Source organism: Elephas maximus, chromosome 16 (genome assembly GCF_024166365.1).
Source record: "Elephas maximus indicus isolate mEleMax1 chromosome 16, mEleMax1 primary haplotype, whole genome shotgun sequence".
NCBI classification, from domain to species: domain Eukaryota; kingdom Metazoa; phylum Chordata; class Mammalia; order Proboscidea; family Elephantidae; genus Elephas; species Elephas maximus.
In genome coordinates, this window is record NC_064834.1 from 14,107,966 (window position 1) to 14,135,640 (window position 27,675).

Genomic DNA, 27,675 nt, shown 5'->3' on the forward strand with positions numbered 1-27,675 from the left:
AATGTTTCTATAAAGTAGGGCCTGATTTCATGCCTATTTTATCAGTGAGGAAAACTGAGTCTCAGGTTACATAACTTATTAAAAAAAAAAAAACTATTGTATAAGACTACTATTATAAGATCTTAAGAAATAGTTTAAACTGAGAAGAACACATTCTTTTGTGGTTATGAGGGGGGGAGGGAGGGAGGATGGGAGAGTGTTATTTATTGATTAGATAGTAGATAAGAACTACTTTAGGTGAAGGGAAGGACAACACTTAATACAGGGGAGGTCTGCACAACTGGACTGGACCAAAACCAAATAAGTTTCCTGAATAAACTGGATGCTTTGAAGGTCAGCAGAGCAGGGGCGGGGATTTGGGGACTATGGCTTTAGGGGACATCTAAGTCAATTGGCAAAATAAATTCTATTAAGAAAACATGCATCCCACTTTAAAGTGTGGTGTCTGGGCTCTTAAAAGCTAACAAGCGGCCATCTAAGATGCATCAATGAGTCTCAACCCACCTGGATCAAAGGAGAATGAAGAACACCAAGGTCACAAGGTAATTATGAGCCCAAGAGACAGAAAAGGCCACATGAACCAGAGACCTACATCATCCTGAGACCAGAAGAACTAGATGGTGCCCGGCCACAACCGATGACTGCCCTGACAGGGAGCACAACAGGGAACCCCTGAGGGAGCAGGAGAACAGTGAGATGCACACCCCAAATTCTCATAAAAAGACCAGACTTAATGGTCTGACTGAGACTAGAGGAATCCTGGTGGTCATGGTCCCCAAACCTTCTGTTGGCCCAGGACAGAAACCATTTCCGAAGAGAACTGATCATGATGACATGGATTGGACTGGACAGTGGGTTGGAGAGAGATGCTGATGAGGCGTGAGCTACTTGCATCAGGCGGACACTTGAGACTGTGTTGGCATCTCCTGCCTGGAGGGGAGATAGGAGGGTAGAGAAGGTTAGAAACTGGCAAAACGGTCAGGAAAGGAGAGAGTGGAGGGAGGGAGCAGGCTGACTCATTAGGGGGAGAGTAAGTGGGAGTAAATAGTAAGGTGTATTTTTTTATATAAGTTTATATGTGAGAGACTGACTTGATTTGTAAACTTTCACTTAAAGCACAATAAAAATTATTAAAAAAAAAAAAAAAAAAAGGCGAAATGGAAAGCTGGAACCTTACCTTTAACCAAAAAGCTTGGTCCAAGGATAGTAGCAATAACCCGCTTCTTACGTCACGCCTAAAAAGAAGTTATCGCGAGTCTTGGCATAAACTTCTTGCGCTTGCAGAAAATAAGTTCTCGCGAGATAGAACTGGTTACTATAGTAGCGAAAAGACACATTTGGGCCGCCTCAGGTTCAGGTGAGAGCGCTAGGGCTCCGAAGACCAGCTCTGCCCGGCGTGGTCGCGCCGTCCTTACCCCCGTCTCCTCCTCAGAGACGGCCAGGCGGAAACTCAGGCAGCGCTGCGGACGGCTCCGCTCGGTGCAGACCGAAACGCCGCCAGCCCCAGCCCCCCGGCCCGAGGCGGGACGAGCCCCCTTTCCGCTCAGCACCGACATCCGCCGCCGCGAGCGCCTGGGTTGGCGAGTCAGACCCGTCATAGCGCCTTTTTCGTCTAAGCTGTTTCTCATTTGACTCTTTCCCTTTGGCTGCTTCTGAGCAGATGACCTGAAGTGCACGCCTTGTTGACTAGCTGTCTGCCCTGACGGTAACTTGTAACTAGCCCTATTTCTTGCATTCACTCTACAAATACGCTGCAAATCCCTCTTGCATACAAGCCATGGTACCAGGCACTCAAGGGCAGTAAAGATAATTAAGACAGGCTGTCTGTCTTCAGCTTTATTAATTATTGTCGTTGGCTGCCGTCGAGTTGATTCCGACTCACAGCGACCCTATCGGACAGAGTAGAACTGCCCCATGGATTTCCAGGGAGCATCTGGTGGATTTGAACTGCTGACCTTTTGGTTAGCACTTAACCACTGCGCCACCAGGGCTCCTTTACTAATTGATCACTTAGTAAAAAGCATTGCATATTAATAATACAATTTGTGTGGTGCTTCATAACCAAAGCAGTTTTACTCTTTTAGGGAATATTCACAACAAATCCGAAATAGTCAGGTCAAAAGTTATATTATCCATTTAACAGAAGGTGAAACTGAGGCTCAGAGAAATTAGGCAGCAGGAAACAAGATCTTTTGAATCCTTTTCCAGGCCTGATAAACAAAAGAGCATGTGGCCACTGCCACAAGGGAAGTATAAAATGCTGTAAGAATTCAAAGGAAGAGCAAATGTCCTGACTGAATAGGCAGGGAGGACTTCATAGACTGGGAAGCATTTTAGCTTCTAGATTGTAAAGGTAAATAGGATTTGTCCAGATAGAGAGGGGAAGGAGGGAGAGAGAATTCCAGAAGGAAGGAAAAATACAGAAGCACAAAAGTGACTAAATGTGGGTCATCCTTGAACAATGAAGAAGCCAGAACCTAGGTCAGGTTAAGGGGAGAAGTCAGTTGGTACAGCCAGATCCTAGAACACCTTGAATGTGATAATGTTTAACTTCATTTGGTAGGTGAGAGGGAGTAAGTCAGTGATATTATCACATCTCTAATATAGTATTTATCTGCTTGTCTCTTCAATCTTATTTTATCCTTATTTCTCCTCACAGTAAACTCCAAAGCATACTGATCTACTTATAATCCTTTTTCTTTTTTTTTTGCCTCTGAACCTTTTACAGTATGTTGCCTCTGCCTGGAACATCTTTCCCCCTTCTTCACTTTAGTCTATTAAAACGTAGTTCCAGGCCGCCTCCTGTATGTAGATTGCTCTAGCAGGCACACCCACACATGTACTGTGAAATGCAGCTAGGTTAGGACCCCAGTTTCAGCACTTCCTTCCTGTGTGACCACAGGCAAGGTAGCAGACTTCTTTGAAACTTAGTTTTCTTTTCACTAAAATGGAGGTTTAAGAGTCACCTGAAAGGGTGAGGGCGTATTTGATAACATCTGTAAAGTCCTTGGCACACTGACTGGCACATAGTAAACTATGTTGTTAGGTGCTGTTGAGTTGGTTCCAACTCATGGCGACCCTGTGTATAACAGAACAAAACGTTGCCAGTCCCGCACCATCCTTGCAGTCATTACTGTGTCTGAGCCTATTGTAGCCACTGTGTCAGTCCATCTTGTTAGGGTCGTCTTCTTTATTGATGACCATCTACCAAGCATGATGTCCTTTTCCAGGGACTGGTCCTTCCTGATAGCATGTCCAAAGTAAGTGAGACAAAGTCTGATCATCCTCTCTTTGAAGGAGCATTCTGGCTGTACTTCCTCCTAGATGGATTTGTTCATTCTCTTGGCAGTCTATGGTATATTCAATATTCTTTGCCAACACTGTAATTCAAAGGCATCAATTCTTCTTTGGTGTTCCTTATTCATTGTCCAACTTTCCCATGCATCTGAGATGATTGAAAATACCATGGGTTGGGTCAGGCGTACCTTAGTCCTCAAAGTGACGTGTTTGCTTTTTATTTTAACACTTTAAAGAGGTAATTTGCAGCACATTTGCTCGATGCAATATGTCATTTGATTTCTTGACTGCTGGCTTCCATGGGTTTTAATTGTGGATCCAAGTAAAATGAAATCCTTGACAACTTTGGTATTTTCTCCTATGAACAAAAGTTTATTCCCTCCCTGTCTTTCCCTCTTGTGTGCTGCCTCACTTTCCTCTATCAGAATACTTGTCACACAGATTGCTTATAGTCTAGCTACATTAGCTGTCTTCTCACTAGGTTGTAACCTACTTGAGTTTAGGGAGTTTACATCTTATGTCTTGTATTTCCAATGCCTGTCACATGCCTGGAAACCCTGGTGGTGTAGAAGTTAAGAGCTTATGGCTGCTAACCAAAGGGTCAGCAGTTCAAATCCACCAGGTGCTCCTTGGAAACCTTGGGGGGCAGTTATACTCTGTCCTATAGGGTCACTATAAGTCGAAATCAACTCCACGGTGGGTTTGGTTTTCTTTTTTTAGTATCAGATGCCTAGCTTAATAAATGTTCAGTGAATGATTCTGGCTGAAGTGAATGGATTGGAGGCAAACAAGTGATCTAAGCCTTTTAGGTGACTGGGAAAGTGAGGAAGTATCTGAAAGGAGGTGGTAAAACTATAAACCCTGAGGGCAGCAAGGTGTCATTCTTTTTTATAACACCAGTCTTGGACATGCTTAGCTTAGTATGTCCTGAATAAATGTTTGAGTTGCCAAATTCTACTTGAATTCAGTTAGAAAGCATGACTTAAAAAAAAATTCATTTAATTTATTTTTGAAATTGTATCCTTAGTGTGGTAAAATAATTAGAAAAGATCTCTGACTAAATGAGACGTATCTGAGGACCTTTTCCAGTGGACTAAACATTCTGTGTGGCTGCTTATTTCCCACTCTAAAAATATATTTTTGTAAAACTGAGGGATTTAATAACCTTTGAAGAGAGCTTTAGAGATTAAAAAAAAAAAAAGAAAAAGTTACCAGAAAACACCATGAAGGAAATGGGAGATGGGAGGTAGGAGATGAGAAGTGGGGATAGCATTCCTACCTGCTCTGGTGATGCTTTGTGCTTAGTGGGTTATATGTGCAGGGATCTTGTCAGCACTAACCAGTGGAGTCGTCCTTGTGACCAGCTCCTAAAGCACTGCCTATCCATCAGCAGAGGTTGGGGAGGGGGAGTAAAACTATGCTGGACCTATGGCATTTCCTAGGTTCTGCCTGGTATTGGTTAGGAGACAATATGAGTACTTGTGCAGATGCAGTACATGAAGGAACAGATTTGTTTATTCTGTTTACAGAGACCAAAGAAGACCAAAGGGGACTTTGCCTAGTTACTGGTATGGAGCAGGTGTCATCAACAGGCAGACCCGTGCAGATCACCGTGACAGATGGATATGACTTGGTAAACTTATTTTTGGAAATGTACAAAGTCCCTAGTTTATTCATTCTTCTTGAAAGTAGGTTTGCCTGAGGGCTCAGATCTCCCTATCAGACACATCCACCAGTGGATAGAGAGAGACTAGCTGGGAGCACCAGTGGGTGGTGGTGGTTGTTAGGTGCCGTTGAGTTGGTTCCGACTCATAACGACCCCACGTACAACAGAAGGAAATGCTACCCAGTCTAGCGCCATGTCCACAGTTGTTGTTATGGAGGAATGGAGGTTTTTTTTTTTAATTGTACTTTAGATGAAGGTTTACAGAACAAACTAGTTTCTCATCATACAGTTAGTATACACATTGTTTTATGACATTGGTTAACAACCCCACCACCTGTCAACACTCTCCCTTCTCAACCCTGGGTTCCCTTTTACCAGCTTTCCTGTTCCCTGCTGCCTTCTAGTCCCTGCCCCAGGGCTGGTGCACCCCTTTAGTCTTGTTTTGTTCCATGGGCCTGTCCACTCTTTGGCTGAAGGGTGAACCTCAGGAGTGACCTCGTTACTGAGCTGAAAGGGTGTTGGGGACCCTATTCTCAGGGTTTCTTCAGTCTCTGTCAGGCCAGGAAGTCTGGTCTTTCTTTTTGAGTTAGAATTTTGTTCTACATTTCTTGGAGGAATGGAGTTTGGCAGCATCCTCTCCCTCTTTATACAGCATTGGCATTTCCTCCTCGGCTTTTCTTATTGTTGGTCTGTGATCAGAAGCCACGTTACTGAGAGGGGTCTTCCTCATGGTAAAATACCTAGCAGTGTGAATAGCAGAGTTAACCGGGTGAAACAAGACGTGCTTTTAGCTTCCCTAGAGAGCAGTTTATATGTATACAAGTTCATATGTAATTTCTTTGTTTTCCTCTCCTGAGAGGGAGCTGAGATCTTCCAGAGTTCCCTTATGTTTAATTACACTTGATAAAATTTAAATAATAAAACAGCAGTAAGACATAGTAAAATATAACATCTCAGAAGAGTAATGTAATGGCAAAAGATTCAGTATTACGAAGTGAAAAAAAACTCATTCCAAAACAGTATGCAATGAACGATCCTCACTTTGTTTAAAAAACGTGTGTCTAAAAAATGTATGTATAAATGTGCGTGTGTGTATGTATACATATTCACAGCAAAGCACCAGAAAATGTGTCTAAAATGTTAATAGTGCTTACATATTAGAGTTAGATGAGAGGTGATTTCTACGTTGCTTTTCTCAATTTTTCAGTGTTCCACAATATACTTTTATAATCAGATAAGATACAATAAATGTCAGTTTCTAAAAATCCAGCATATGGCGTTTAAGTGGAGTGGTGCATATAGCTACAGCTGGAATCGTTGAATGACTTTCTGCCTGCCCTTTTTGTATTTGCGATGTAGCTTGCTACCAAACGTGGAAAATGCTGTTTAGCCCAACTTAAAATGCATTGCCTGGTGCTTCAGACAGTTCTCTATTTGAATATAATTGTAAAGTGGTATATTTCTGCCAACAGAAAGGCTTTAAAGGAGATGCTCCAGTTACCTTTATTCGTGCCGAGTTCAATCAAGTGGTTCTGGGAGACTCTGCGAAAATCACTGTTTCTTCAGAAGGAACTGCAAAATACAACTTCGCCGTCAGTGTTGAGTTCAATCCTGAAGGAGGAATCACTTTAGATGACCTTGCCCACAAACCTGTGTTCTGTAAGTTCTCGTGGATCAAAACGTTAATTACCTGAGTGAGTTATGAGGAGACCCTGAGGTATTTAGTGGCTGTATTTGGGACGGTTTAACATACTTTATTTTCTTAATCCAGGAATATCCCAGTGTACTTTGCATCCTGCCTGCTTCTAGCAGCAATCACTGTGGCCTGCTGAGTTTAATCAGTTTGTATCAAAGACCTTTGGACATGTGACTAAGCTTGGTAGCTCCTGTCCCCTCAAGCTGAGTTGTGAGCCCTTCCTTTTTATTTCCAAGCTCACTGTACTTAGGGTTGCTGGATTTAGTGCCCCTCCCCCCAAAAAGCAATATTTGGGACATACTTAAACTAAAAAACAATTCCTTGTTTATCTGAAATTCAAATTTAACTGAGTATCCTGTATTTTATGTCAATCCTATCTGCATTTCTGGGTACTCGACATATTGTAGACCAGCCATTAATTTGGCTGCCTTCCTTGCTAGAGAAAACCCTGGTGGTGTAGGTGCCTCTTTTGCTGGAAGAGGAGCTTCTTGAAATCAGGGCTAGATCTTATTTAAGTCAGAATTTCCAGTGCCTAACATAATGCCTGAGGGCAGTGGTGGTTCGGTGGTAGAATTCTTGCCTTCCATCCAGGATAGCTGGGTTTGACTACCAGCCAGTGCATCTCATGTGCAGCCACCGCCTGTCTGTCAGTGGAAGCTTGTGTGTTGCTATGATGCTGAACAGGTTCCAGTGGAACTTCCAGGCTAAGGCAGACTAGGAAGAAAGACCTGGAGATCTACGTCCAAAAATTAGCCAGTGAAAACCCTTTGGGTACAATGGTCCAGTCTACAACTAATCATGGGGATGGCACAGGACCAGGCAGCATTTTTTTTCTCGCTGTGCAGGGATCACCATGAGTCAGGGGCCAACTCCACAGCAGCTAACAACATAATACCTGGGACATAAGAGGGGCTCAAAAAGCGTTTGTTGAATGAATGACTAGATGGATGGATTCTGTATCCACACTTCCATGGTCCCCAGCTGCACAGCATTATCCCTGATATCCTTTGTTCCTGCACGTATATACTAGTTTTATATGTAAAGCTTTTTTTGTTTTTATCTATACTCTTTATTTTTTCTTTTTGTTGTTTTTTTTTAGTGACACACCTCTTGGGGTGCCTGCCAAAAACCCCAGATTCTAAGATCCCATACCCAGAGAGATGGGACCTGGGAATGTATACAGTGTTCTAAAGCAAATCTATTTTTTCCCCATATGAGTCACTCAGGGCTCTGGGCGAAAATAGTCTTCAGGGTTCCCCCCGACTCACCAGACCATTGAATTCAGAATTACCATGAGAGGAGTGTAGGAAGCTGCACCTCAGAACAGATGTCTCAGGTGACTCCTGGGAAACACTGCTTCAGAACGGTTACTCAAAGCAGTTATTCTTATTCCTAGTTCTGGCCCAGTGGGAATCAGTCACCTCTGGAGGCTTCCATCTGACCCACACTCTGACCACTACCTCCTTCCGTGTCTGCTCTGTGCATCTCTGTCATCCAAAATAAAAGAAGTGCCATGATTGCCTCCTTCCCTAGCATGTTGGATGAGAAAGACAGAACTTGAACACTCTTTTAATTGTGTAACTGAGCTCACGAGTGTTGTTGTTGTTGTTCTTAGCTGCCGTTGAGTCAGTTCCGAGTCATAGCGACCGTATGCATAACAGAATGAAACACTGCCTGGTCCTGAGCCATCCTCACAATCGTTGTTATGGTTGAGCTCATCATTGCAGCCACTGTGTCATTCCACCTTGTTTAGGGTCTTCCTCTTTTCGGCTGACCCCGTACTCTTCCAAGCATGATGTCCTTCTCCAGGGACTGATCCCTCCTGACGACATGTCCAAAGTATGGAAGACACAGTCTCACCATCCTTGCCTCTAAGGAGCATTCTGGCTGTACTTCTTCTAAGGCAGATTTGTTCTTTTGGCAGTCCATGGTATATTCAATATTCTTCACCAGCACCACAACTCAAAGGCGTCAATTCTTATTCAGTCTTCCTTATTCATTGTCCAGCTTTCACATGCACATGATGTGATTGAAAATACCATGGCTTGGGTCAGGTGCACCTTAGTCTTCACGGTGACATCTTTGCTCTTCAACACTTTAAAGAGGTCCTTTGCAGCAGATTTACCCAATGCAATGCGTCTTTTGATTTCTTGACTGCTGCTTCCATGGCTGTTGATTATGGATCCAAATAAAATGAAATCCTTGACAACTTCAGTCTTTTCTCCATTTATCATTGGTCCAGTTGTGAGGATTTTTGTTTTCTTTATGTTGAGGTGCAATCCATACTGAAGGCTGTGGTCTTTGATCTTCATTCGTAAGTGCTTCAAGTCCTCTTCACTTTCAGCAAGCAAGGTTGTGTCATCTGCATAACGCAGGTTGTTAATGAGTCTTCCTCCAATCCTGATGCCCCATTCTTCTTCATATAGTCCAGCTTCTCGGATTATTTGCTTAGCATACAGATTAAATAGGTATGGTGAAAGAATACAGCCCTGACGCACACCTTTCCTGACTTTAAACCGATGAGTATCCCCTTGTTCTGTCCAAACAACTGCCTCTTAACCTATGTAAAGATTCCTCACGAGCACAATTAAGTGTTCTGGAATTCCCATTCTTCGCAATGTCCCCAATAGTTTGTTATGATCTACACAGTTGACTGCCTTTGCATAGTCAATAAAACACAGGTAAACATCCTTCTGGTATTCTGTGCTTTCGCCAGGATCCATCTGACATCAGCAATGGTATCCCTGGTTCCACGTCCTCTTCTGTAACCGGCCTGAATTTCAGGCAGTTCCCTGTTGATATACTGCTGTAGCCATTTTTGAATGATCTTCAGCAAAATTTTGCTTGTGTGTGATACTAATGATATTGTCTATAATTTCCACACTTGGTTCAATCACTTTTCTTGGGAATAGGCATAAATATGGATCTCTTCCAACCAGTTGGCCAGGAAGCTGTCTTCCATACCTTGGCATGGATGAGTGAGCACCTCCAGCCCTGCATCCTTTTGTTGAAACATCTCAAGTGATATTCCATCAATTCCTGGAGCCTTGATATTCGCCAGTGCCTTCAGAGCAGCTTGGACTTCTTCCTTCAGTACCACTGGTTCCTGATCATATGCTACCTCTTGAAATTGTTGAACATCGATTAATTCTTTTTGGTATAATGACTCTGTGTATTCCTTCCATCTTCTTTTGATGCTTCCTGTGTCGTTTAATATTTTCCCCATAGAATCCTTCACGAGTAAGAAAGGGCAATTCTTTGGTTCCAGAAACAAAACAAAACTGAAGCCTGGAACAACCTTGCGTTCCCTATTACCAGCTTTCCTGTTCCCTCCTGCCTTCTAGTCCTTGCCCCTGGGCTGGTATGCCCCTTTAGTCTCATTTTGTTTTATGGGCCTGTCCAGTATTTGGCTGAAGGGTGAACCTCAGGAGTAACTTCATTACTGAGCTGAAAGGGTGTCTGGGGGCCATACTCTCAGGGTTTCTTCAGTCTCTGTCAGGCCAGCAAGTCTGGTCTTTTTGAGTTAGAATTTTGTTCTGCATTTTTTTCCACCTCCATCTGGGACCCTAGGAGCTTGGATTTTAATGTTCTTCCAGGGACAGAAAATAAGACTTTCAACTAGAGGGGGAGTTGAGACTGAGACCACCCCCCGCCACAACGTGAGACTCTAAAAAAGAATGAACTAGGAAAAAAACACCCACTCACCAGCATCTCTGCCTAGACACTTGGTAGGGGGAAAAAGTTTTCCCTAAAAATTAGTAATCACAGGCTTGTGCCAAATCAGTAAAGAATATAGACTCTCTTAAAACACACAAGGGGCATTTATATTATAAAACTGGCCACTTTGTAGGCCTGAAGCAATTCAGTATCAGAGACTCGATGTCATATGGGCCAGATTTTCTGACAAAAATGCAACAGTGCAACAAAGTTATAAATCAATAGCAAAAAGATAGCCCCCCCCCAAAAAAATTCACCTGGAAATTTAAAAACAGAGCTTCTAAACAATCCATGAAATAAAAAATTATAATGGAAATTGCAAAACATTTAAAATAGGTCAATAATAAAACACCAAATATAAAAATTTGTGGGATACAGCTAAATTAGTATTTGAGGTACATTTATATTCCTTTCATTGGTAAATCAAAACAGATTAAAAACAGAATTTCTGCTTCCAGAAAGATGGAATTGACATACTTTTTCCTATTCCTCCTACTAACTACAACTATAAAACCACGTTTTTTTTTTTTTTTAATTTTGCTTTAGATGAAAGTTTATAGTTCAAGTTAATTTCTCGTACAAAAATGTATACATATATTGTTATGTGACATTAGTTGCAATCCCTATAATGTGGCAGCACACTCCCCTTTTCCACCCCAGGTTTCTTGTGTCTATTCAACCAGTTCCTGTCCCTTCCTGCCTTCTCATCTTGCCTCTGGACAGGAGCCACACATTTGTTCTCGTGTATCTGCTTGAACTAAGAAGTATACTCTTCACAAGTATTATGTTTTATAGTCCAGTCTAATCTTTGTCTGAAGAGTGGGCTTCAGGAATGGTTTTAGTTCTTGGAAAACCTGGGGATTATATATAAAATAAACATAAGAGACTTTGAAAGGTGTAGAGAAGAAAACAGTCTAGGGACATTGGGACTTAAGGAACAACACAATTGTGAATTCTTTTGACTTTTCTTTTAGCCTCATGTGTCCCAGACTTGCAGCTGAAGAAGCTAGCAACCTGGAAACACCAGTGAACACAGATTAAAAAAAAAAAAAAGCCTGCTCTGTCTAGCTAAACAACCAGGAAAGGAACAGCCTAGCAAGATAGAGAACTTTTAAGCAATAACTGCCAAACTCCGGTCAAACACCACAAAAACAAAAACAAACATAAAACCATGGCCTCACCCCTACCCACATCACATGGACATTGTAGAATTCTACCCTCACAACTGTGAAAGGAGATGCCCCAGCAACCTAGCCAGGGTAGTATTCGAGAAGACCAATTAGAGAGCCAGGACTCATCCCTACCAGCTGGTAGTGAGCATCACCCCAGCCCCTGCAGTGTCAGTGGAGACCATGTGGGGATCCTGACTCCAATCCCCGCCTGGCAGTAACAAGGTGACCCTCTGACTCCCCACTGAAGTGGTGCCTAGTGGAGAGTCACTCCTTTCACCATTGCCTGGGAGTCATGAGGCCATCCCCACTGTGGCATCAGTGGAGACCAAGTGGGAAACCAGAACTCCTATTTGCACTTAGCAATGACAAGGAGCTACTCCCTCCCTTCAGGTGTCACAGACAACAGGTGGGGCACCTAAACTTGTACCTCCACCTGGAATTAGTAAGACATTTCCCTCCTTTCTCTACCAAAATGATGTCAGAAGAAGACGGAGCAGGTTTAATAAAATCTAGAGTCTCATCGTATGAAAATGTCCAGGTTTTTAAAAAAATTACTTGTGATGAGAGGGTGGAGGGGTTAGAAGCTGGTGAAAAGGACACGAAAAGAGAGTGAGGGAGAGAGCAGGCTGTCTCATTAGGGGGAGAGAAATTGGGAGTGTGTAGCAAGGTGTATATGGGTTTTTGTGTGAGAGACTGACTTGATTTGTAAACTTTAACTTAAAAGCACAGTGAAAATTATTTAAAAAAAATTACTTATTATACGAAGAACCAGGAAGATCTCAAACTGAATTTAAAAAAGACAATAGACCTGAACACCAAGATCACAGAGATGTTAGAATTATTGGACAAAGACTTTATAGAAACTGTGATAAAAATGCTTCAGCGAGCAATTATGAATGTACCGGAAGCAAATGAAAAAGTATGAAGACTCAGCAAAAAATAGAAAATTTCCAGGAAGAAATAGAAGATATAAAGAAGAAGCAAATAGAAATTTTAGAACTAAAAGATACAATAACCAAAATAAAAAAACTCAGTAGATGAGATCAAGGAGAATAGGGGAAGAGGAGACAATCAGTGAGCTGAAAGGTAGAACAATAAAAGTTATCCAATCTGAATAATAGAAAATAACTAAAAAATTATGAACAGATCCTCAGGGACGTGTGGAACTATAGTAAAATATCTAGCATTTGTGTCATCAGAGTCCCAGTAGGAGAGGAGAAAGAGGGCAGGGCTAAAATGTACTAGAATAAATAATGGCTGCATTATTTGGCAAGAGACAAATTCCAAAAGCTGAGCATACCCCAAAGAGAATAAAGTCAAATCCGTGTTAAGAAACATCATCATTAAGCTTCTGAAAACTAAAGACACAGAAAAAAAAAACCTTTAAGCAGTGGGAGAAAAATGACATCTTAACTACATGGGGAAAATAATTAGAATGACAGGAGTTTCTCATCAGAAACCATGGAAAGAAGGAAGTGGTACAATACTTTTTAAGTGCTGAAAGAAAAGAACTGTCAACCCATAATCCTATAACCAGAGAAAATATCCTTAAGAAATATGATGGTTAAGATAGTGTATCAACTTGGCTGGGCCATGATTCTCAGTGTTTCTGTGTGACCGTACCTATGATGGCATCTGCTGTGAGTAACCAATCAATTGAAAGGGAGTTTCCTTGGGAATGTGGCCTGCATCTGAATATAAGCAGACTTTCTGGCTTTTTGCTAACTCTGGATCCTGCGGCTGCCTCCTGTCCGTCTGACCTCCAGTTCTTGGGGACTTGAGTTATCAGCTTCTCTGCCAATCTTGGGATTCATCGATCTTCACAGCCTGTGAGCGGAGCTTGCTCACTGACCTGCTGATCTTGGGCTTGCCAGCCCCTGGAGCTATGTGAATCAGGAGAAGCCTCCATCCTAACCCACGGACTTGGGACGTTCCAGCCTCTACAATTGCGTGAGCCATTTCTTTGATATAAATCTCTCTTTATATATATATTTATACACTTTACTGGTTTTGCTTCTCTGGAGAACTTAGCCTAAGACAGGGAATGAAGAGGCATTCAAAACATTTTTAGATGAAAGAAAATGAAGACAGTTTGTTGCTAGCAAGACCTACTTTAAAAGAATGGCTAAAGGAAGTTCTCTAAACAGGAAGGGAGTGATAAAAGAAGGACCTTGGAGCAGGAACATCAGGAATGAAAAAAGAACATGGTAAGCAAAAATTTGAGTAAATACAATAGGCTTCCCTTCTTTGGTTTTCTAAATTGTTTGAAAGTTGATGCAAAAATTATAACATTGTATGATGTGGTTCTAAATATATATAGAAGTGTTTCAGACCATTATAAACAGTAAAGGGAGGCTAAGATTTCTTTACTTCTTACAAAGTAGTAAAATGGACACTCCAATAGGTTATGATAAGTGATGTATATATTATGTAATGTCTGGAGCAACCATACAAAGAGATACCCTCAAGAAATTATACCATCCACCTATGGACAGCTGAACTTTAGCAAAGCATCGAAGTCCATTAAATGGTAAAGAGAAGGTCTCTTAAATGGTACTGGCAAAACTGGATATCCATCTGCAGAAAAATGAAAGAGGATCCATACCTCACACCATATACAAAAACTAACTCAAAATGGATCAAAGACCTAAATGTAAAACCTAAAACTACAATGCGGAAAAAGAAATAGGGACAATGCTAGAGGCCCTAAAATATGGCATAAATGCAATACCAAACATATCTAAAATGCACAAATAGCAGAAGATAAACTAGATAACTGGGACCTCCAAAAAATTAAACACTTGTGCTCATTATAGTACTTTACCAAAAGAGTAAAAAGAGAACCTATAGACTGGGGAAAAAAATTTGGCTATGACATATCTGACTAAGGTCCAATCTCTAAAATTTATAGAAAACTTCAACACGTCAACAACAAAAATACAAACAGTCCAATTAAAAAATGGGCAAGGAATATGAGCAGACACCAAAGAAGACATTCAGGCAGCTAACCGACACGTGGAGAGATGCTAACAATCATTAGCCATTAGAGAGGTGTGAATCAAAACTATAAGAAGATACCGTCTCACTCTGGCAAGAATGTCACTGATCCAAAAATTAGAAAACAACAGTGCTCGTGAGGTTGTAGGGAGATTGAAACTCTTACACAGTGTTGGTGGGAATATAAAGTGGTACAACCACTATGGAAAATGGTATGATGCTTCCTTAAAAAGCTAGAAATAGAAATACCATGTGATCCAGCAATCCCACTCCTAGGTATATATCCTGGAGAAATAAGAGCTTTGACAAGAATAGACATATGCACACCCATGTTCACTGCAGCATTATTCACAATAGCAAAAAGATGGAAACAACCTAAGTGCCCATCAATGGATGAATGCATAAAAAAAAAAGTGTGGTACATACGCACAATAGAATACTACGCAATGATGAAGAATAAAACAAATTTGCAAAACATCGCACAACATGAATGAATCTGGAGGACATTATACTGAATGAAATAAGCCAATCACAAAAGGACAAATATTGTATGAGACCACTATTATAAAAAGTTAAGAAAAAAAGTTTACACACAGCAAGTAACATTCTTTGATGGTTACCAGGGATGAGTGGGGGAGGGAGAGAAAACCACCAACTAGATAGTAGATATGTGTTAACTTTGGTGAAGGGAACGGCAATATACAGAATGGGGGAAGTCAGCACAACATGACCAAGGCAAAGAAAGACGCTGAGAGGTATACAAGAATAAAAGGCAACTATGCTAAATATGGAAACCCTGGTGCCATAGTGCTTAAGTGCTGTGGCTGCTAACCAAAAGGTTGGCAGTTTGAATCCACCAGGCATTTCTTGGAAGCTCTAGGGGGCAGTTCTACTCTGTCTTACGGGGTTGCTATGAATTGGAATTGACTCAATGGCAACAGGTGTTTATATTAAATACTGCAACATATACAACCCTGCAACAACAGTAATAACAAACAATAATTTACAAGTGGATACGTAGGCAGATATGTATACTGAATAGGGATGGGAGGGCATATGGGAATACACCCATGTGCATATATAGACTAAGTTGTGGGTATTTCTACGTATATATTTGTATTGCTGCATGTCATATATACAGTGGAGCACACAGGGAGCATAGTCAGGGAAACTTCTTAGACATAACCAAACACTTCCAGGACGGAGTTACTGGACTTGATGCCTGGGGACCATAGTCTTGGAGGATATTTAGGTCAATTAACATAACATAGCTCATAAAGTCAGTGTTTACATCCTACTTTGGTGAGTGGTGTCTAGGGTCTTAAAAGCTTAAAAGTTGCCATCTAAGATACAACCGTTGATCTCTTCCTGTTTGGAGCAAGGGAGAGTAAAGAAAACGAAAGACTCAAGGACATTAATTCAAAGGACTAATGGCTCACACGAACCACAGCCTCTGCTAGCCTGAGACCAGAACTAGATGGTGCCTGACTACTACTACCGACTGCTTTGACCAGGATCATGGTAGAGGGTCTGGGACAGGGTGGGAGAAAAATGCAGAACAAAATCCAAATTCATAAAAAAGACCAGACTTACTGGTCTGAAAGAGACCAGAGGAACTCCTGAGACTATGGCCCTTAGCTACCCTTCTAACTTGGATCTGAAGCCACATCCAGAGATCCCCTTTCAGCCAAATAATGGGTATATAAAACAAACAATAACACCCATGAGGAAAGTGACCCTAAGAGCAATCAACTGTATGAGACCAAAAGGGCAACAAAAGATGAGAAGGCAGGAGGGGGCAGGAAAACCAGCTGAATGGAAAAGGGGCACTGAGGGTGGAAACAGGGAGAGTACTGACACATTGTGGAGATTGCAACCAATGTCATGGAACACTTTGTGTATAAATTATTGAATGGGAAAATAATTTTCTCTGTAAATTTTCACCTAAAGCACAATAAAAAAAAAAATCATAGATAAGTCAGAATGGATTCTAAAAAATGTTCAGGTAATGGACAGGAAAGCTGGAAAAACAAAAAAGAGATTAAAAACAAAAATAAAATGATAGACTTAAGCCCTAACATATTAATAATTAAATACACTAGAGTGCGTTTAAGAGAGACAAAGATTGGCCGAGTGGATTAAAAACATACCCAACTATGTGCTGTCTGCAAGAAAATCAAAATACAACCATATAGACAAGCTAAAATTAAAATATGGGAAAAGCTGTATAATGCAAACATTCATTAAGGAAAGCAGAAATGGTTATATTAATATCAGATAAGGTAGACTTCAGAACAAAGAATATTACCAGATAAAAAATTCATTATATAAAGATAAAAGATAAGTCCACCATGAAGACATAGCAATCCTAAACATGTATGCACCAAACAAGAGGGTTGCAAAATATATGAAGAAAAACTGATAGAACTAAAAGGAGAAATAGACAAATCCATAATTATAGATGGAGACTTGAACACCAACATCCTTTTCTCAACAATCGATGACTAGACAGAAAATCAGTAAGGATACAGGAAAATGCAACATTACCAACCAACAAGACCTAATCAACATCTATACAACATTTCACCCAATAACAGCAGAATACGTATCCTTTTCAAGTGCCCACAGACCGTATGACAAAATAGACTATACCCTAGGGCATAAAATAAGCCTCGACAAATTTGAACAAGCATTTAAACAGAGCATGTTCTCTGACAACAATGATATCAAGCAAGGAATCAGTAACAGGAAAATCTCCAAACACTGGGAAAGTAAACACACTTCTAAATAACCTGTGGGTCAAAGAGGAAGCCTCAAGTGAAGGAAAAAAAAAAACATTGAACCACATGGAAGTGAAAATACAACATATCAAAATCTGGCAACACGGAAAGCAGTGCTGAGAGGGAGATTTGTAGCACTAAATACATACATTAAAAAAGAGGAAAGTCTCAGGTCAAAAATCTGAGCTCCCACCTCAAGCGCCTAGAAGGACAAGGTGAGCAACCCAAAGCAGGAGAAGGAAAGAAAGGAAGAAGATAAGATTAGAAAACAATAGAGAAAAATCAATGAAAAGATCAGTAAAATTAACAAACCTCTAGGAAGACTCACAAGGAAAAAAAGAGAAGACAAATTACAAATACCAGGAATGAAATAGAATATCACTACAGATCCTGCAGACATCAAAACAATAATAAAGGAATACTATAAACAACTCTATACACATAAATTTGATAACTTAGACAAAATGAACCAATTTCTCAAAAAAGACAAACCACAGCTCACCCAATATGGAATACATAATTTAGATAAGTCTATAACCATTAAGGAAGTTGACTTCATAATTTTAAAACTCCCCCAAAACCCACTCCTAGTATACATCCAAAAGACTTGGGGAAAAAAAAATGCGTTGCCGTTGACTGAATTCCAGCTTGAAAGCAGAGATTCAGACAGATGCGTGTATACCAATGCTCACTGCAACATTATTCACAGTAGTCAAAAGGTGGAAGCAACCCAGGTGTCCATCAACAGATAGATGGAAGAAACACAATGTGGTATATCCATACAATGGAGTGTTACTCAGCCATAAAAAAAAAAATGAAGTTCTGATACGTGCTATGAAGTGGCTGAACCTTGAAAACATTATGCTAAGTGAATTAAGTCCGACACAATAGGACGAATAATGGAAGAGCCCTCTTGAATAGAATATTTAGAATAGGCAAATGCAGAGACAAAAGTTTATCACGGTTTCCTGGGGCTGGGAGGTGGAGGGTGGAGAGAAAATGAGGAGTTAATGCCTAAGAGGTACACAGTATCTTTTTGGAGTGAGGAAAAACTTGTGGAAATGGATAGCGGGATGGTTGCATAACATGGTGAATATAATTAATGTCACTGAATTGTACGCTTAAAATGTTGAAAATGGCAAGTTTTTTTCTGTATTTTATCACAATGAAATTATTATTTTTTAAAAAACCTCCCCAAGAGAAAATCTTCAGGCCTATGTGGTTACAATGGAGGATTCTACCAAAGAAGAAGTAACACCAACTGTGCACAGTATCTTCTAGGTAATGGATGAGGAGGAAACACTTCTCATCTCTTTTATGGTTCCAGTATTATTACCTTGATACCAAAACCAGACAAAGACAATGCAAAAAAAGAAAACTGCAAACTGATATCCCTCACGAATATGGATACAGATATCCTTAACAAAATACCAGCAAATAGAATTCAGCAATATATAAGAGAATTATACACCATGACCAAGTGTATATTCCAGGTATTAAAGACTGGTTCAGTCAGCGTTATCTACCGTTTAACAGTCTAAAGAAGAAAAATCGCATGATCTTAACAATCAGTACAGAAAAAGCAGTTGACAGAATTCAGCACCAATTCATGATAAAAACTCAGTAAAATAGGAATAGAATACATAAATCAAATTTTAAAAGAATTGAAAAGTGAGATAGACACCTCCACAATTATAGTAGGAGACTTCAACACACCACTTTCGGAGAAGGACAGGACATCCAGTAAGAAGCTCAATAGAGACACAGAAGACCTAATTACAACAATCAACCAACTTGACCTCATTGACTTATACAGAACTCTCCACCCAACGGCTGCAAACTATACTTTTTTTTCTAGTGCACATGGAACAATCTCTAGAATGGACCACGTATTAGGTCATAAAACAAACCTTTGCAAATCTAAAACATCGAAATATTACAAAGCATCTTCTCAGACCACAAGGCAATAAAACTAGAAATCAATAACAGAAAAACTAGGGAAAAGAAATCGGATACTTGGAAACTGAACAATACCCTCCTGAAAAAAGACTGGGTTATAGAAGACATCAAGGAGGAAATAAGGAAATTCATAGAATGCAACGAGAATGAAAATACTTCCTATCAAAACCTCTGGGACACAGCAAAAGCAGTGCTCAGAGGCCAATTTATATCAATAAATGCACACATACAAAAAGAAGAAAGAGCCAAAATCAGAGAACTGTCCCTACAACTACAAATAGAAAGTGAGCAACAAAAGAATCCATCAGGCACCAGGAGAAAACAAACAATAAAAATTAGAGCAGAACTAAATGAATTAGAGAACAGAAAAACAATTGAAAGAATTAACAAAGCCAAAAGCTGGTTCTTCGAAAAAATTTTAACAAAATTGATAAACCATTGGCCAGACTGACTAAAGAAATACAGGAAAGGAAACAAATAACCTGAATAAGAAATGAGAAGGACCACATCACAACAGACCCAACTGAAATTAAAAGAATCATATCAGATTATTACGAAAAATTGTACTCTACAAAATTTGCAAACCTAGAAGAAATGGATGAATTCCTGGAAAAACACTACCTACCTAAACTAACACATTCAGAAGTAGAACAACTAAATAGACCCATAACAAAAAAAGAGATTGAAACGGTAATCAAAAAACTCCCAACAAAAAAAAGCCCTGGCCCAGACGGCTTCACTGCAGAGTTCTACCAAACTTTCAGAGAAGAGTTAACACCACTACTACTGAAGGTATTTCAAAGCATAGAAAATGACGGAATACTACCCAACTCATTCTATGAAGCCACCATCTCCCTGATACTAAAACCAGGTAAAGACATTACAAAAAAAGAAAATTATAGACCTATATCCCTCATGAATATAGATGCAAAAATCCTCAACAAAATTCTAGCCAATAGAATTCAACAACACATCAAAAAAATAATTCACCACGATCAAGTGGGATTTATACCAGGTATGCAAGGCTGGTTTAATATCAGAAAAAACATTAATGTAATCCACCACATAAATAAAACAAAAGACAAAAACCACATGATCTTATCAATTGATGCAGAAAAGGCATTTGACAAAGTCCAACACCCATTTATGATAAAAACTCTCACCAAAATAGGAATTGAAGGAAAATTCCTCAACATAATAAAGGGCATCTATGCAAAGCCAACAGCCAACATCACTCTAAATGGAGAGAACCTGAAAGCATTTCCCTTGAGAACGGGAACCAGACAAGGATGCCCTTTATCACAGCTCATATTCAACATTGTGCTAGAAGTCCTAGCCAGGGCAATTAGGCTAGACAAAGAAATAAAGGGCATCCGGATTGGCAAGGAGGAAGTAAAATTCTCTCTATTTGCAGATGACATGATCTTATACACAGAAAACCCTAAGGAATCCTCCAGAAAACTACTGAAACTAATAGAAGAGTTTGGCAGAGTCTCAGGTTATAAGATAAACATACAAAAATCACTTGGATTCCTCTACATCAACAAAAAGAACATCGAAGAGGAAATAACCAAATCAATACCATTCACAGTAGCCCCAAGAAGATAAAATACTTAGGAATAAATCTTACCAAGGATGTAAAAGACCTATACAAAGAAAACTACAAAGCTCTACTACAAGAAATTAAAAAAGGACATACTTAAGTGGAAAAACATACCTTGCTCATGGATAGGAAGACTTAACATAGTAAAAATGTCTATTCTACCAAAAGCCATCTATACATACAATGCACTTCCGATCCAAATTCCAATGTCATTTTTTAAGGAGATAGAGAAACAAATCACCAACTTCATATGGAAGGGAAAGAAGCCTCGGATAAGCAAAGCATTACTGAAAAAGAAGAAGAAAGTGGGAGGCCTCACTCTACCTGATTTCAGAACCTATTATACAGCCACAGTAGTCAAAACAGCCTGGTATTGGTACAACAACAGGCACATAGACCAGTGGAACAGAATTGAGAACCCAGATATAAATCCATCCACATATGAGCAGCTGATATTTGACAAAGGCCCAGTGTCAGTTAATTGGGGAAAAGATAGTCTTTTTAACAAATGGTGCTGGCATAACTGGATATCCATTTGCAAAAAAATGAAACAGGACCCATACCTCACACCAAGCACAAAAACTAACTCCAAGTGGATCAAAGACCTAAACATAAAGACTAAAACGATAAAGATCGTGGAAGAAAAAATAGGGACAACGTTAGGAGCCCTAATACAAGGCATAAACAGAATACAAAACATTACCAAAAATGATGAAGAGAAACCAGATAACTGGGAGCTCCTAAAAATCAAACACCTATGCTCATCTAAAGACTTCACCAAAAGAGTAAAAAGACCACCTACAGACTGGGAAAGAATTTTCAGCTATGACATCTCCGACCAGCGCCTGATCTCTAAAATCTATATGGTTCTGTCAAAACTCAACCACAAAAAGACAAACAACCCAATCAAGAAGTGGGCAAAGGATATGAACACACACTTCCCTAAAGAAGATATTCAGGCAGCTAACAGATACGTGAGAAAATGCTCTCGATCATTAGCCATTAGAGAAATGCAAATTAAAACCACAATGCGATTCCATCTCCAACAAGGCTGGCATTTATCCAAAAAACACAAAATAATAAATGTTGGAGAGGCTGCGGAGAGATTGGAACTCTTATACACTGCTGGTGGGAATGTAAAATGGTACAACCACTTTGGAAATCTATCTGGCGTTATCTTAAACAGTTAGAAATAGAACCACCATACAGCCCAGAAATCCCACTCCTCGGAATATACCCTAGAGAAACAAGAGCGTTCACATAAAAAGATATATGCACACCCATGTTTATTGCAGCTCTGTTTACAATAGCAAAAAGCTGGAAGCAACCAAGGTGTCCATCAACAGATGAATGGGTAAATAAATTGTGGTATATTCACACAATGGAATACTACGCATCGATAAAGAACAGTGACGAATCTGTGAAACATTTCGTAAGATGGAGGAACCTGGAAGGCATTATGCTGAGCGAAATCAGTCAGAGGCAAAAGGACAAATATTGTATAAGACCACTATTATAAGATCTTGAGAAATAGTATAAACTGAGAAGAACACATACTTTTGTGGTTACGAGGTGGGGAGGGAGGGAGGGAGGGAGAGGGTTTTTTACTGATTAATTAGTCGATAAGAACTGCTTTAGGTGAAGGGAAGGACAACACTCAATACATGGAAGGTCAGCTCAATTGGACTGGACCAAAGGCAAAGAAGTTCCCGGGATAAAATGAATGCTTCAAAGGTCAGCGGAGCAAGGGAGGGGGTTTGGGAACCATGGTTTAAGGGGAGTTCTAAGTCAATTGGCAAAATAATTCTATTATGAAAACATTCTGCATCCCACTTTGAAATGTGGTGTCTGGGGTCTTAAATGCTAACAAGCGGCCATCTAAGATGCATCAATTGGTCTCAACCCACCTGGAGCAAAGGAGAATGAAGAACACCAAGGTCACATGACAACTAAGAGCCCAAGAGACAGAAAGGGCCACATGAACCAGAGACCTACATCATCCTGAGACCAGAAGAACTAGTTGATGCCTGGCCACAATCTATGACTGCCCTGACAGGGAGCACAATAGAGAACCCCTGAGGGAGCAGGAGATCAGTGGGATGCAGACCCCAAATTCTCATAAAAATACCAGACTTAATGGTCTGACTGAGACTAGAGGAATCCCGGCAGTCATGGTCCCCAAACCTTCTGTTGGCACAGGACAGGAACCATCCCCAAAGACAACTCATCAGACATGAAAAGGACTGGACAGTGGGTAGGAGAGAGATGCTGATGAAGAGTGAGCTAATTATATCAGGTGGACACTTGAGACTGTGTTGGCATCTCATGTCTGGAGGGGGGATGGGAGGATAGAGAGAGTTGGAAGCTGGCAAAATTGTCACGAAAGGAGAGACTGGAAGGGCTGACTCATTAGGGGAGAGCAAGTGGGAGTACGGAGTAAGATGTATATAAACTTATATGTGACAGACTGACTAGATTTGTAAACGTTCACTTGAAGCTCAATAAAAGTTAATAAAAAAAAAAATAGGAATAGAGGGAAACTTCCTGAACTTGATAAAGGCTATATTAAAGCCTATAAAAACCAAACCAAACCCATTGCCGTGAAGTCGATTCATAGCGACCCTACGGGACAGAGTAGAACTGCCCCATAGGGTTTTCAGGGAGCGCCCGGTGGTTCTGAACTGCTAACCTTTAGCAGTTATAGCGCTAAACCACTATACTACCAGGGTTTCCATTAAAGCCTATAGCTAACGTTATACTTAGTGGTGAAAGACAGCGCTTTCCCCCTAAGATCAGGAGCAAGTCAAGGATGTTTGCTCTCACCACTCTTATTCACCATAGAGCTGGAAGTTGTAGCCAGTCCAATAAGGCAAGAAAGGGAAATAAATGGCATACAGATCAGAAAGGAAGAAATAGTACTGCCCTTATTTTCAGATCACATGATTGTCAATATAGAAAAATCCCAAGGATTCTACAAAAGAACTCCTGTTATACATATAACATATTTTGTTGTGTGTATAATAATTTTTTTTAAATGTACGGTGTATTTATATATTTCTACATATTAGTCTTACATTATATTTAATCATACACTTGCTAGATGTGATAAAGGTATTGTGGTTAACAACAACAAAAAAAAAAACCAAACCGTTGCCGTCGATTTGATTCTGACTCATAGTAACCCTATAGGACGGAGTAGAACTACCCCACAGAGTTTCCAAGGAGTGGCTGGTGGATTCAAACTGCCGACCATTTGGTTAGCAGCCTGAGCTCTTAACCACAATGTCGTAGTTTGGATTGGTATACTTTAGTATTTAGGGGCAAAATGTTCTTATGTCTGTAATTTACTTGAAAGCAAAAACAGATGAAGCAAATATGATAACATGTTAACAGTTGTTAAATGTAGGTGATGGGAATACGGATAACCAAAAAAAAAAAAAAAAACCCAAACCCAGTGCCGTCAAGTCGATTCCGACTCCTAGTGACCCTATAGGACATAGTAGAACTGCCCCACAGAGTTTCCAAGGAGCACCTGGCAGGTTCGAACTGCTGACCTTTTGGTTATCAGCCGTAGTACTTAACCGCTATGCCACCAGGGTTTCCGGAATATGGATATTCACTATATTATTCTCCCTACCTTTTAGTGTATTTGAAATTTTTCGTAATAAATGTTAAGCACACACACAGTGATGCTGCAGTGAAAAAGCGTGTACACTTCTTATTATAAGTCACAGGCAAAAAGCTCAAAAGTCACTGGGGCGATCAAATATATTCTACCAGAAATCACTGCTGTTGGTGTCTTCTTGGGTTTTAAGTTCATTTCTCTTTAATTTCTTTGACAATGCTTTGCTCGCTGCGTCTTGGTTACCTGAAAATGAGCTAGAAATGTTCTCATTTTGTTTACTTTGATTTTTCTAGTAACCGTGACTGAAGTTTTACCAAAGGAAAAGAAACAGAAAGATGAGAAGACCTTAGTGCTTGGTCAAGCTGTGGTGGATCTTCTTCCTTTACTGCAAGGTCAGATGTGTGATTTGCCCGAAAGTGGAAATAACAAAGCTCGTACCATCCAGCTCCACAGAAGGACACTTACCTCTGGTTGCAGTAGTGCTAACTTAACCCTTCCTTCTTTGCCTCAAACTTGGTCTTGTTTTGCAGGGGAGAGTTCATTTGAAACCATGGCCCCACTGCACCCCGTGCCAGGCTCGCCCCTAGAAACTATTCGACCAGGCATTAAGGTAATCGGAGTTTTAACCCTAAGCATTTCAGCCTGCCATTCAGTCTAGCAGGCTGACAGCTATTAAGGTCCAATTCAGTTCATCACGGACCTTCTTCTCACAGGCACACATAGTGCTAGGCTATGGAAAACAAAGGTGAGTAAGGCAGCATCCCACCTTCGAGGAGTCCACAATCTGTATGTCACTGATTATAACACAGTGGGTTAAATGGTGGGGGACGAGCATCACAAGGGCACAGACGTGCAGAGTACGTGTAGGTTACTTTGCCCAGGGGTAAGTATAACCATGGAAATACCTTCTTGAGCTGTGTCTTGACTGATTGAATTGTTTATGAAAGCACCTGGTATGGTAGCCTGCCTCTGTGATTAGAGAAGGGGAAGTGTTGCCTGAAAGGTGGTGCCACTGCTTTGTCGTCTGGGCTGTGTTTCCCATTCCTCCTGGGGATCAGTAGCTTCTTGGGACCCTGCTTTACCACTCAGTGCAAGTACCCTCACTCTCAGCAGATACCACAGCCGCCCTCTGCTTTTGCACAAGTACAGAGGAGTTACTGCAAATGCAGTTTCCTAATGAACCATCTGGTAGTCTCTGTGGACCCCGCCTACTTCCTGTCTGCTCCTGCACCTGTCTGGTCCTCTCCTGCTTGTTTGTTAGCACGGGCTTGGCTTCATCCAGTTTTGTTTCTCTGTAGGTCTGATTTAATTTTGTCTTTTATCTTTCAAAAATTCCTGGAAATGTGTAGTCCATGATGGCATTTCATAATTTCCAGGGCTATTATAGAATTATCCTTTTATTGGATATAAAGATGCCATTTAATACCTTCCTGTCATTCCATGTAAAAAGAAGAGTGTATACATTTATGTTCAGTCTGCTGTCCTTAATCCAGTCGTCCAGTCTGTGTATTGCTGCTTTTCTTACATACAGAAGAAAAGTTAGTCAAATTGTTGCCAGTACTCATGGTCTTTACTCACAGCATTATTCCTGTGTTTACTTGTTTTATATACTCAAGTAAAAATATATGGCAGTTAATCTCCATTTGCTTAAAAGTTCTCACTGATTTTATGTTTAAGCATCTACACTGGTTATTCTCTAGATTTAGAGATTAAAATAATAAAAATATGTACTTGAAAAGGAGATTCTAATTCATCTTCCAGTATTCCCTGTCTTGGTTGAGTAATATGAGCTGGAAACTTTGAGGACGTTTTAACTTATCCTCCTAGAGCCACGTTGACCAGAGGTGTCATGTTCTTCAGTGCCTCCCCTTCTTAAAATTCTTCCTTCGGTTGGCTTTCTGATTTCTCCGTCACTGACTGTACCTTCCTGGTGCTCCTGCACTAAATCTTTTTCTTCTGTCTTTTCCTCAAATACTAGTGTTCTGTGCTTGGTTGCCTTCTCTTCTCAGTCTTTTTCATACTCTAGGGAATGGGGGTGGACAGTCACCAGTTGCATGATTTAAAAACCAACAGTATGTTGAAGGATTCAGCAGCTCCAGCTGAGGCCTGTCCTGAATTCCAGAATATCAGACTTTACAACCATCTACTGGATTTCTCTGTAATGATGTCTCACGGTCACCTAAAGTTCAACAGTTCCAAAATGGAACTCAATATCTTACCCCCGAAACGACTCTCCCTTTTATTTTGGTTATTTTTATTAGTGGCATCAGCCATCTCTTAAAATTATAGGACAAAGAATCCAGGTCACATCTGTGACTACTCCCTCAGATGCTAATTACAACCAATTCCCAAATCTGCCTTTCGCCAAGTTCAGCCTTTTCTATCTCTTCTTTATCTTGGGACTGTCTCTTCTTAGCTCCATCCCTACTATTTATTGCCTGATCATCTTTCACCTGGAACACTACAAGTAGCTTTGTAACTGTCCTTGCTGCCCTCTGATTTGGTCTTCCTGCTAGTTGCAGGGTGACTTAAATGCAAATCTGACCACATCCCTCCCACTTTTTTTTTTTACCATTTCAATATTTGTTATATGTACAATTTAATGATATTAGTGTTTTCATCGTGTTGTGCAACCATTAACACTATTTGTCTCCAAATTTTTCCATCACCTTTAACAGAAGCTCAGTGTCCCCTAAGCAGTGAATCCTCTCACCCCTGGTAACCACTAATAAATTTTGGCCTCTATAAAAAACCAAAACCAAACCCACTGCCATCAAGTTGATTCCGACTCATAGCGACCCTATAGGACAGAGTAGAACTGTGCCATACAGTTTCCAAGGAGCGCCTGGTGGATTCAAACTGCCGACCTCTTGGTTAGCAGCTGTAGCACTTAACCGCTGTGCCACCAGAGTTTCCTTGGTTTCTATACATTTGCCAGTTCTCATACAATATTTGTCCATTTGTGACTGACTTATTTTACTTAGCATAATGTTTTCAGGGTTCATTCATGTCATAGCTTGTATCAGTACTTCTTTTCTCTTTATGGCTAAATAATATTCCATTGTATGGATATACCACATTTTGTTTATCCATTCATCTGTTGATGGATATTTAGGTTGTTTCCATCTTTTGGCTATTGTGAATAGTGTTGCAGTGAACATTG

General features: G+C 40.3%; 1 protein-coding gene across 7 annotated transcripts in view; it reads left to right on the plus strand.

Moving 5' to 3' along the window:
• Positions 1-1,338: 1,338 nt before the first annotated feature.
• CFAP70 (cilia and flagella associated protein 70) overlaps positions 1,339-27,675 on the plus strand; it is a 149,140-nt gene continuing 122,803 nt past the window's right edge. For 6 of the 7 annotated variants that reach the window (XM_049854877.1, XM_049854881.1, XM_049854880.1 and 3 more), the window contains exons 1-5: positions 1,342-1,705; positions 4,827-4,930; positions 6,436-6,622; positions 24,806-24,904; positions 25,043-25,122. In XM_049854877.1, coding sequence (XP_049710834.1) covers positions 4,868-4,930; positions 6,436-6,622; positions 24,806-24,904; positions 25,043-25,122 — 429 coding nt within the window. In that variant the 5' untranslated portion in view covers positions 1,342-1,705; positions 4,827-4,867. Of the gene's footprint in view, positions 1,706-4,826; positions 4,931-6,435; positions 6,623-24,805; positions 24,905-25,042; positions 25,123-27,675 lie in introns of all 7 variants that reach the window. The other variant, XM_049854878.1, reaches the window with a different exon arrangement.